The sequence below is a fragment of the Crocuta crocuta genome, unplaced genomic scaffold (genome assembly GCF_008692635.1).
Source record: "Crocuta crocuta isolate KB4526 unplaced genomic scaffold, BGI_CrCroc_1.0 scaffold197, whole genome shotgun sequence".
Classification (NCBI taxonomy): Eukaryota; Metazoa; Chordata; class Mammalia; order Carnivora; family Hyaenidae; genus Crocuta; species Crocuta crocuta.
The window spans coordinates 5,218,174-5,229,868 of NW_027532002.1; the positions used below are offsets into that span (position 1 = coordinate 5,218,174).

At 42.4% G+C, this 11,695-nt stretch overlaps 1 protein-coding gene across 1 annotated transcript in view; it reads right to left on the minus strand.

Moving 5' to 3' along the window:
• Positions 1-6,638: 6,638 nt before the first annotated feature.
• Positions 6,639-11,695, minus strand: part of ITPRID1 (ITPR interacting domain containing 1) — a 71,838-nt gene continuing 66,781 nt past the window's right edge. Inside the window, exons 11-13 of the mRNA XM_077775412.1 lie at positions 9,087-9,214; positions 7,466-7,577; positions 6,639-6,994 (exon numbers count right to left, since the gene is read on the minus strand). Coding sequence (XP_077631538.1) covers positions 6,692-6,994; positions 7,466-7,577; positions 9,087-9,214 — 543 coding nt within the window. The 3' untranslated portion in view covers positions 6,639-6,691. The remainder of the gene's footprint in view (positions 6,995-7,465; positions 7,578-9,086; positions 9,215-11,695) is intronic.

The following is an 11,695-nucleotide window of genomic DNA, read 5'->3' on the forward strand; positions in this document are numbered from 1 at the left end:
GAGCCTCTTATGATGATGTGCATGAAGCAAGGGTGAACATTTTTGGAAAGACAGAAATTCTCAGCCCAAACACAGAAGATGTATGAAGAACCAAATGGAAATTTTGAACTGATAGATACTATAGCGGAAACAGAAAGTCCACTGGAGGACCACAAAAGCAAGATGGAGATGAGTAAGAAAAGAATCGATAATGGGACACCCAGGTGGCTCAGTTGGTTAAGAATCTGACTCTTGATTTCAGCTCAGGTCATGATCTCATGGTTCATAAGTTTGAGCCCTGCATTGGGCTCTGCTCTGACAGTGCAGAGCCTGCTTGTGATTCTCTCTCTCCTTCTCTTTCTGCTCCTTTCCTGCTCTCTCTGTTTCTCTCTCAAAATAAATAAATAAACTTAAAAAAACATACTCATAAACTTTATGGTAGATCGATAAAAAATAACTAATCTGGAAAACACAGAAGGAAAAAAAAGTTTGATAAAATATGCACAGAGCCTCAAAGAACTGTGGGACAGTATCAAGCTTTTTATTTTGGTGTGGTTGTAATCCTGGAAGGTGAGGAGAAGGAAATGGTGCAGAAATGTGTTTGATGACATAATGGCTGACAAACTTCCAGATTTGATAAAGGACATGTATTTGCAGATGAAAGAAGTTCAGCAAACTTCAAATAGGATAAACTTGAAGAAAGCCATCATCTGACTCATCATAATCAAAGAACAGAAAAAAACAAAGCCAAAAATCTTGAAAAGGCCATATAAAGACAATGCATTACACGTAAAGAATCAGAGTTTCAAAGGCGGGAAACTTTCTCATCAGAAACCATGGGGCAAAAGCAAAAACAAAAAAGGAAAACTGTGGAATAACATTTTAAAGTGTCAGAAGAAAAATACTGCGAATGTGGATTTCTAAGACCTCTGGAAATATCACTCAGGAATTTTGTTCTGAAATCAGTCTGGTAGTTTAAAGTGTATATATATACATACATATATGCACATATATATATGTGTATATATATGCATGTATATATATACATGTATATATATGCACATATATATATGTATATATATATAAGAGTTTGCTATGTTTTTAACTTTTTATAAATATTTATTGCAATGATCTCTGGGTTTTGTTTTTTTTTTTTTGGATATGTGTTCTGGGTTTTCCTGAATATAGTCAACTTGAATATAGTTAACATTCAAAGAAAAGAGAATATAGTATCTCGGGCCTTGATGATAGAACAAAAAGACTCCCCAGAAAATCATTCAGCGACTACAAAGGACCTCTTGCCCTTATTCCTGGCAAGGATACAGTGGCAGTAAGCTAAGGGTTTTTAGGATGGTAGCTTCTTGAGGGTTCCTGTGTGGTGGAAGTCATTTCTTTGTATGAAACCAACTCAGAACTCTATCTGACCGTATGAGTCATGTGTGATTAGTGTAGTACAGTGCCTTTCAAACTTTTCTATCATAATTCGATTTTTTAAAAAAGGAAAATCTCTGCTAAAGCTCAAAATATTATGTAGTCAAAAGCTGGGCTATTCTAGCTGATTTGAACTTTGCAGTGGGCTCCACTTAAGCCCCAAGGCTTGATAGCACCACAAGCGGGAGCCACCCGCAAAGCAGGGAATTGGAGAGGCAACACAATCTCTTACCAGTTGTCGGAACTTAAACAATTTACAATGCTCTTGAGTATATGTGTGTGTGTATGCGTGTGTGTGTGTGTGTGTGTGTGAACATGTGTTCATTCTTGTCTTTCAGGACTGTTGTAAAGATGAGTGATAATGCACTCATTATCTAGCCTAGTACCTTGCATGGAGTAGGTATTAAAAAGTTGCCACTATTCCTGTTACTCTCAACACCATCCTAATCAGACTGAGCCAGATTCAGTATGGAATCATACTGAACCGCGTTCCAGGCTTGTTCTAAAGGGCTATGTATGCATTAATTCTGATAATTTACAGATGGTGACACTGAGGCTTAGAGGATTCAAGTAATTTACCCAACACAGAGGTAAGTAGTGGAGTCAGAGTTAAGCTTCAATCCCTGGATGTAATTCCAGAGCTTGAGTCCTTAACTCCAGCATGCAGCTGCCTGTTAATGATAATAAGCGCAGTGTGTACTTGTGGACGGTGATCTCTCCATATCTTAGCTCCCTCACTGTTCAAATGGGAAATACACCCCGCAGCCTCGTGAGAATCAAATGAGATAAAGTTTGTCACGTGCAAAAGACTCCTAGTTTTGCATAAACAAATGACGTCCTGTATGGTCAATCCATTTTATCCAGCTCGATCATATCAACTAATAACCACCAAATCTTAATTTCTGTCTGTTTTCTGTGGAAGCAACTTAAACCAAAAGCATGTCTGGAATTTGTCAAAATACATCTGGACTCCAAAGGGGAGTCTTATTTAGCTTTGAGCTAGGTTCTGAGAAAAAAAAATATTTTCCAAGTCCAATGAGCAGTTTCACTGTGAACCCGCTTTTGAGAACAAGAGATTGTAATGGAAGTGCTTGGCACGGGACATTGTGTCTCACACTGAAATAAAGAGAAAAGCCAGCAAAGTATGCCCCAAGATTCGAGGTAGAAGGCATTTTCTTTGCTAGGTAACTCCAGAAAACACTTTGACATCCTGTCCATTAATGTTTCATATATTTTAATTTGAGTAAAATGATACCAGAGTGAAACACTGTAGCTGCTATAAATACTATGATATACACATGAATTTTTGAGGTCTATTTATGGAAGAGGTGGAAGAATGGAAGACAGGTGGCATCATAACATCAGAGTATTTGAGTCACCTGAGCATTTGTTGTAGATTCTAACCTTGAGACACTTGCTTCATATCTTTGTGTGCTGTAAATAATATTCAAAACACCCAGTCTTACATTTACTTTTAATGTTTACACTGTAAAGGAAAATTGCCTAATTGCTCACCTTCCTAGAATGTTTGTGTTGTATCCTCTGGGAGAAACAACTATACACATTGAAAAAGAAATTTCCATAATTTTTGTAATTGGCTACTTTATACACACGTTTCTTACAAGAGAATTGAGGAAACAAATGATCCTTACCCTGACCTACCTAATCAGATATGTATATTTAATCTGTTTCGTCACATTTGGAATAGGACTTTTGGGAAAGGAAGGAAAACAGAACAAAGTCATCAGTTTACTCAATCTATAAATAAAGATGAAATCTAGGAGCTGATGAGCAAGGTAGAAGGCAATGCTGTAAAGAATAGAAATAGAGCCCACATGCCATTTTTTCTTTCTCTTCTCCAAATTTTGTTATTTAGCGACTGTCACTACCAAATGAATTGTGAAAGGCTTCTTTAGCTGAAAGGGGTGGTATAGAAAGGAAAAAGGGAAATAAAAGAGAGTCCTTAGAAAACAACAGGAAAGACTGAATTGCAAGGTAGCCTCTTCATCTGGAACAAGAATCCTCAGTTTTAACTGCATCTCAGAATCATCTGGGGACCTTTAAAAATTTGTAGATACCTGGATCTCATCCCTGGGGATTCTTCTTTAATTGATCTGGAGTGGGGCTTCAATGTCAGTATTTTTTAAAGCTCCCCAGTGAGTTTAAAGGGTATTCAGGATAGAGAACCACTGTGGACACCGGCGGTAATCCACAGATCCACAGGTGGGCTCGGTTGCTACAGGTCTCATGTCTATGAGAGGAAGAGCATGAACTACAGAAGATGGTATTTGGAAATAGTGTTGACAATCAGATCATCATGGGCTGAAGACTGTCATGGCTCTGGGAGAGACGGGCAGCCTCTCTACATCCTGGTTCCCCTTTTGTGCTCTTTGCTGGAAAGTGAGGAGAATAAATGAGGAAATGCATGAGATGTTTAGCAATCCTTGGGAACTCCATATGCTACCCTTCATCTGAAGGCAACAGGTCTCCACCTCCCCCATCATGTCTGAAGTCATCTGCCTGATTATCAAGGCAGAAACCACAGCAAACTTTTCGAAGTCTACACTGGAAAAATAAAGGTAAACCAGGGAGCCTGGCGTCTGACTCAGATAAAGAGGAAAAAGCTTAAACATTTTAGAAAAGGAAGCGATTTGGGGGGATATATATGTAATAGAACAGGAGCCAAGTTGGGGCTGGAAGCTGAACCGTCATGTAGAAGCCAAACTACGGATGGAGTAAAGGGAAATGAGGCAAGAGGCGATAAGGAGAGGGACATAATAATTGCAGGGCACAGAGGTTGTTTGGTGCAAGACTGCTCTGGAAAGTATAATCTAATTCTCTAGGATACCCTAAAGGTTCTCCCTGGGCCAGAGTAATCTGATCCAAGTGATGCATGAGGGAGACCAATTTGGTAGAGACCAATATAGTTCGAGGGAAGGAAGCTAGAGGCAGTTAGGAGGCCCCTCTGTTGGGTCTTCACCAAGTAACAAGTTCTGATGGGGCTTCTGGGAATGACATCATGGCAGTAAACTCCGCAGTGATGTGATCATTGATTCTGAGGGAAGAGAGTGAAGAAGGATGAGGAGACAATGTGAATTTGTGGTTCTGAGTCTGCATGTCAAGGTGAACGGTAATGCCATCAACAGAGGGCATCAGGAAGATGAACTGATCCAGAGAAATGGCAGGACAAGTGTTAGATGCTGAGTGAGACGTCCAGGCAGGTCTTCCGGGTGAAACTATCTTACAGAGAGTAGAAAATGCTGGATAGGAATTCTGGAGAGGCGGGAACTGGAGATAAAGATGCTGGTAGACTGAGTGCATATATTGGGGAAGTTGGTGTGGAGACAGAAATCAAAGAGAATTAAGGTTAGAAGGGGATTGCACTCTGAGAAAGTACAGTCAACAGAGGAGACTGTGGGATGGTTCAAAGGGTAGGAGAGGCCTGCTGAAGCCAAAGAATTTCTGAAAAGCAAGGAGGGTGAAGCATGAGAGGCGCCAGGAGATCCATTCCGGTAGTGGGTAGTCTCAAAAGAATGAGCCTCCTAGTCTCCTTCCTAGGAAGTGACCTCCACTTGTCCATCATATACAAATTCTAACTTCACACAAGGGGTTACTTTTTCCATGAAGTTTTTATGAGTATTCCATTCCTCATTTATTCCCTATTCCTTAGAATTCCTCTGGTTCTTCACGCCTGCCGTGCATCCTGCATTTCGCTGGGGTGGTGGCCTCACACACCTCTGCAGCTGCGTGAAAGCAATGTGACGCTTTGCTTCTCACCTCAGGGATGAAACCAGTGGTGTCATGACTAGAAGCGCTGCCTAGCTGCAAGTCCCTGGCGGCGTGTTCTCCACAGCCAGGCAGCGTGATTGTTAAATGTGAACCAGACTATATGCCGATTCTGTTTAAAACCAGATGGAAGAAGGATCCCGGCTCTCAGGCTCCGGCGGACAATGAGACCTGTGGACTTCGTCTGCCTCCGTGCTCTCATCACTCATGTGCTCAGCAGCTCCGGCTGTTTCTGTCTCAGGGCCTTTAAACTTTCCATTCCTTCTGCTTTAAAGGTTCTTTCCCCAGAATTCCACATGGCTTCCTCTCCCTCATCGTTGAGTCTTAGCCTCCTGTTAGCAAGGTCTTCCCCCTCACCCTGAGGAATGTCATACGCTTTTCTTCCACCCCACCCTCTGCAGTGTTCCCACACTGTCCTCTCCATGGCATTTGTCAATATTGAAATTATCTTACTTTGTTGTTGTTGTTTTCTCTGTCCAACTCTTTATGAGTAGGACATCTGGCTTGTTCACGGCTGTCTCCAGCACGAGAAGATTCCCTGGCCCGTGGTAGGAGCTTCATCAGTGCCTCCAGGGCTCGACTGACTTGGGCCATTGGACAGTCTGTCCCTCTGAGGTCTGAATTTTCTTTCCTTCTTCTGTTGTCACATCCTCAACCAGGCCCTCCTGACACCTTGATCTCAGTCAGACTCCTTGCTACGTTCTCCCTCATAGGAAATGTTCTTTCCTTCAAAACATTTTCAGAGTTTTCAAACCCATATATCTTTATGTGTCCACATTCTATATCCCGTCTTAGACCCTAAGTTTCAGCAGGGCAGAGACTGCATACCATTTGTACCTAAAGGTTTATATAGATAGATATAGATATAGATATAGATATAGATATATAGAGATATCTTGGCTACTATGTATTTCCTGTTCCAGGAACTTGGTAGGTGCTCATTTATTCTGTATTGAATGAATATTGAAATATTGAGTTTCTCTTTGGTTTAACAACAGTATATATACATTTTTTAAAGTAGGCTTCACACTCAGTGTGAAGCCCAACATAGGGCTTGAACTCATGACCCTGAGATCAAGATCTGAGCTGAGATCGAGAGTGAGATACTTAACTGACTGAGCTACCTAGACACCCCAGAGTAGAACATGTAAACATTTTTTAATGTTTATTCATTTTTGAGAGAGAGAGAGAGACAGAATGTGAATGGGGGAGGGGCAGAGAGAGAAGGAGTCATAGAACTTGTAGCAGGGCCCACGCTCTGAACTGTTAGCACAGAGCTGGATGCGGGCCTCAAACTCAAGAACCGCGAGGTCATAACCTGAGCCCAAGTCAGATGCTTAACCGACTGAGCCACCCAGGTGACTCCCTGAGTAGAATATTTTTTAAAATAGCTGAAGAAGAATTGATAGACACATTTTTGGGGAATTTTAGATTTCCTTGTCTGGCTAGAATGTGCTCTTATATTTTGCAGGAAGATCATCAAAACCACTCTGATCTAGAGGAAGTCATTTGTATCCTTTTCTCCAATAGGACAATTTGGCAAAGGGACTGGACCCAACTCGGCCTGAGCTGGAGGAGACATCCTGGTGTTGCTGTCCCAGGTGGGTGGAGAACAGGCAACCATGTGGGTCACACTTGAGCTGGGAACCTGCTGGTTATCGTCCAGAGGAAAGGCAATGCGGCAGTCCATGGCTGAGTGGAGTTTAGCACATGAAGTCTGGCCACTCTTTTCTTCTGTCCAGTTACAGTGATGCAGATTTGTATAATGTTTATGTTGTTCCTCTGTGAGAAGCCCAAGCTGTTAAAAGGAAAATAAAAACAAAAAGAGTGGACGACTTACCATATTTGTCCCAGATAACTAAGTCAGACTTGTGGGAAAGGTACTCAAGGGTGGGGAATTCTCTAGAATAGGCTCTGTGAGCTAGCAGCAGCCTCTGGCAGTGACTAAGCCATACTAGCTCAAAAGTTGTGTTTTTTACTCTCTTTGGGAAAATGACTAATAATATTTACCTCTTATTTACAGCGCAGGAGGAAAGATTGGCATAGGAATGAGATGACCTGATTTCTAATCCTACATTGCCATCAGCTAGCCACATGTCTTTGAACCAAGCAATGTACTTCTCTGGGCTTCCATTTCTTTATTTTTAAAATGGAGGCATTGGCATAAGACTTAGCATCTGAAATGAATGTGCAATCTGGTTTCTGATTTAATGCATCCCCTCTACAGTGGGCAGGATGTGGTCAGACTTCACACCCTACTGCCCCATACCAATAGAATCTCGTCTTTGATTTGCTGAGCCCGGTCTCCTAACTGAAACTCCAGCTCTTCCACCTGCTGCCGCAGGGCCTGGCGTAGAGTCTGCAGTTGCTCCGCCTCTTCCCTGCACGTAAAGAATAGAATACAAAATGACCAAATTTCATTTCACGTCCAAGCACAGTCCTCCATGGTCCCTCTCAAAATGGATGTCACTCTTCTGAGAGTTCCTTTTTTTTTTTTTAAGTTTATTTATTTGAGAGAGAGTGCAAATTGGGGAGGGGCAGAGAGAGAAGGAGAGGAAGATGGAGAGGGAGGGAGAGAGAGAGAGAGAGAGAGAGAGAGAGAATCCCAAGCAGGCTCCACAAGGCCAGTGTGGAGCCCAATGCAGGGCTCGAACCCATGAACCATGAGATCATGACCTGAGCTGAAACCAAGAATTAGATGCTTAACCAACTAGCCACCCAGGTGCCTCACTCCTCTGACATTTCTTAAGAGGAGATGTCACCTTCTTTATTTGTATCAGTTGCAGACTTAGGTATATTACTAGGGCAGATTTTCTTACTTTTTAAAAAAAAATTTTTAATGTCTTATTTATTTCTGAGAGAGAGAGAGAGAGAGAGCGTGAGCAGGGCAGGGTCAGAGAGAGAAGGAGGCACAGAATCTGAAGCAGGCTCTAGGCTCTGAACTAGCTGTCAGCACAGAGCCCAACGCGGGGCTTGAACCCATGAACCGTGAGATCATGACCTGAGCCGAAGTCGGACACTTAACTGACTGAGCCACCCAGGCACCCCTACTTTTTTATTTTTAAACAACTCTCTTGCAGAATAATTTGCAACCCACAAAGTTTACCTATTTTAACAGTACAATGCAATGATTTTTAGCAAATTTGCCAAGTTGTATCTCTCACCACCAGGCAGTTTAGGAACACTTCCATTTGTTGGGGCACCTGGGTGGCTTAGTCGGTTAAGCGTCCGACTTTCGCTTAGGTCATGATCTCGAGTTCGTGGGTTCGAGCCCCGTGTCGGGCTCTGTGCTGACTGCCAGCTCAGAGCCTGGAGCCTATTTCAGAGTCTGTATCTCCCTCTCTCTCTGACCCTCCCCTGCTCACGCTGTCTCTCTCTCTCTCTCCTAGAAATAAAAAAAAAAAAAAAAAAAGGAACACTTCCATTTGCCACATAAAAACTCCTGTGCCCCTTAACAGTTGATCCCTACGCTCACCCTTCAGGACCAGGCAATGACTAATCTACGTTTGGGACATATGTTTTAATCTACCTGAAAATAATGCAGATTTTCAAAACTCTAATAATGCAGATTTTCAACATTTACATTTTGCGTAAACCCCATTGACATCAGTTGAAGGTATCCTGCTGGCCACTCCCCCCACTCTTCCCAGCTGACTGTCCCTCTTCTGACCTCAAATAGCTTTGGCCTTAAAGAGTACGTGGGGCTATCTAGCAAATAGCTCTCACTGACTCCCACTGAGGAAGCAAGAACAAGAAGAGGAAAGCAAAGGAACAGGACTCTTTTCCCACTAATCCTGCTCCGGGGCGCTCATCTGTCCTGCCCTGATTACCTTTTCTTGCTCCAGGTGTGTGGGCTGCTGCTTACTTTTATGACTCTCTTCAATAATTACCTTTCCTCCTCTGTCATGTCCCTGTAAAACAGTGCCTGCTGCCCTGCAAGGTGCCATTCAATTTCCTCCAAATGCTCCCGGAAACGCTGGCACACCATCTTCATGGCTTCCATCCCCTGGACTGTGCACTGAGAACAATCAGAAAGAGCTGAGAAGGGGGTCCTTCCTGATTCACTGCAAGAGCTCGCCGTGGCGGAGCCTGCCTTCCCCCTTGGGCTCCCTGCTCTGCAACAAACCCTAATTCTAATGTGTGGGGAAGAAAAGAGGGAAAGGCCAGCTTCTGGCTTCTCCAGGCTAGTGGAGGCAGTACTGGTCTGAGACAGGAGAGCCGATATTAGAGGACGGCCCTTGGACACATCATGTCCCAGAGACAGAAAGGCTGTCTGGAGGACTCGGTGATGCGAGGGTGTGACGATGCAGATGAAGGAGAGCAGTAAGGAAAGGGCCAGAGTGAGGGCTTGTGCTCAGAAAAGTTGAGTCTTGTCAAATCTTGTTTAATTTGGGTGCCGAATACTGCCTCACTTTGAATCTCAATAACATTGAACACATCTGTCCGGATGGTATGTGTTTGATGAGAGAAAGTCTGCTTAGAATATTTTTTTATTAGTCTTAGCCTTGCTTAACCACAATCCCTGGTGGCGAAATCTGCAGGATCAGCTCCATGTAGCTAACAAGCTCATCCAGAGTAAGGCAGACACAGATGAGGCATCCCACTCTCTTCATGAATTGGATCTAGAATTGAACTCTGTATATTCTCCCTATCCTGCTCCTCACTGCTCCTGATGTGAACCATTCTTTAAATCACACTTTCTCTGCATGACTGTGCTTCTGCCTTGGTTTCCTAGTTTTTGTATCTTTCTGCAGCTCCTAAACCTAGTCCATTTGTCAGGAACCTCGTGATTCCCTGAGTTCTTACTAGTAACTCACCTTGTTTTCCAGCCCAGGTTGGATCCTGCTTTGAATAGATAGATGCATGACCCAGAACCCCAGCGTCTCCATCCATCTGACTTTAAGTGACATTAATGCTTTTTAGACCCCAATGCTCTCTCTCCCAGACCTGGTAGAGCTTCTGGAAAGCTGTGAGCTGTGAGCACAGAGCCTGATGCGGGGCTTGAACTCACGAATTGTGAGTTCATGACCTGAGCCAAAGTCAGATGCTTAACTGACTGAGCCACCCAGGTTCCCTGGAAAGCTCTATAAGGGAAACTGATTTTCACGGTAGCCCTGTTTCAACCTCCTCGTCTTCTTCCTTCCACGGAGACTGGTCTTACAGCTGTGTTAATTCCTCCTAGCCCTGTTTTAGGAAGTCCTAGATTTCTTACTCTTCTTCTCAAAACCCCATGGTCAAGATCCTGGCAGCCTCATGGCTATTTTTACTGAAATGGTCATCATGAAAATACTTTCCTTCAAGTGATGTTTTTCTACTGAAAACTCCTCAGCATTTTTATTTGAGAATTTGGTTTTGATTCTGTCCCCTAATTTTTATATATGAAAAGCATATTTTATATGGCAAAACACTCAAATTACTTTTGCTTCAGTGTGAGTACATTTGAACCAGGTAGAGGAGTATTTGAAGTGTTATTGACATTGGCAAAGATGCTTGAAAGGTGACTACCAATATGGCTCTTGAAATCAGAGAAGATCTTAGAGACCATGAAGGGCTCTTTTTACAGAGAAGTGTTCTGACACGGAAGGGCAAACCGACTTGTCCAAGGTCAAAAAGGGTAGATTTCAAGCCCAAGTGTCCTGATTCATCTCTTCTCTTCTCAAGATCTGAGTTACAGCAGGGGCTATTAATTCCAGTGGAGCTGGACACAGGGAGAAGTTATTTGTTTCTTACGAATGAGCTGGTTGAATGGTCCTAGTTGACAAATTCTGAGATGGTGAGGCCAGGGGCATGGAAATATGGTGGTCAAGTAGGCTGAGCATTAGAAACATTAAATATTATGCTTCATCTAGTTATTTTCGGGTAACACTTTATGATTGGAAAGCATGTGGGGATGGCCATTTGGTCCCTGAGAAGGGAGTGATGTGGAAGATTCTGAAATACTGCCATCTTCTGGTCATTTGAAAATACTAAAGCTACATTTCAGCTCTAGACCAGGTATAGAAGTCATTTCAGAATAAAGGAAAAACTTAGGCAAGGAAAACAAAAAAGAAGTTGTCTTGAGCTCTTCCTTCCAATATAAGTGCACGGTTATAACCCAAAGTCCATTCCAGGTCTACTCGACTGACCCAAGCCCATCAAAACAAACTTTAACTTCAACAGTAAGAGCAACACCACCAGAAAACATTAAACTTCTTTTGAATTGACTCATATTATTTTTTAAGCTCTGTGTATGTTTTCTTTTTATTTAAATCTAGATGATAAACATTATAGAAGTATTTTCTAATATCTAAGAATCTTATTTCAGATAGTATCATTTTCTTTTCTGGAGAGTTTTTTTTAAATCAATAAATTATTATGAAGAATTCACACACACACACACACACACAAGAATTAATCATACCAATAAACCATTATTTTAGATGACCCACATGACCACAAAAATGGTATTTGCCAATTAGTCAAGTGAGTCTCTGCACAGTTACATATTTCTCTGTAAGGA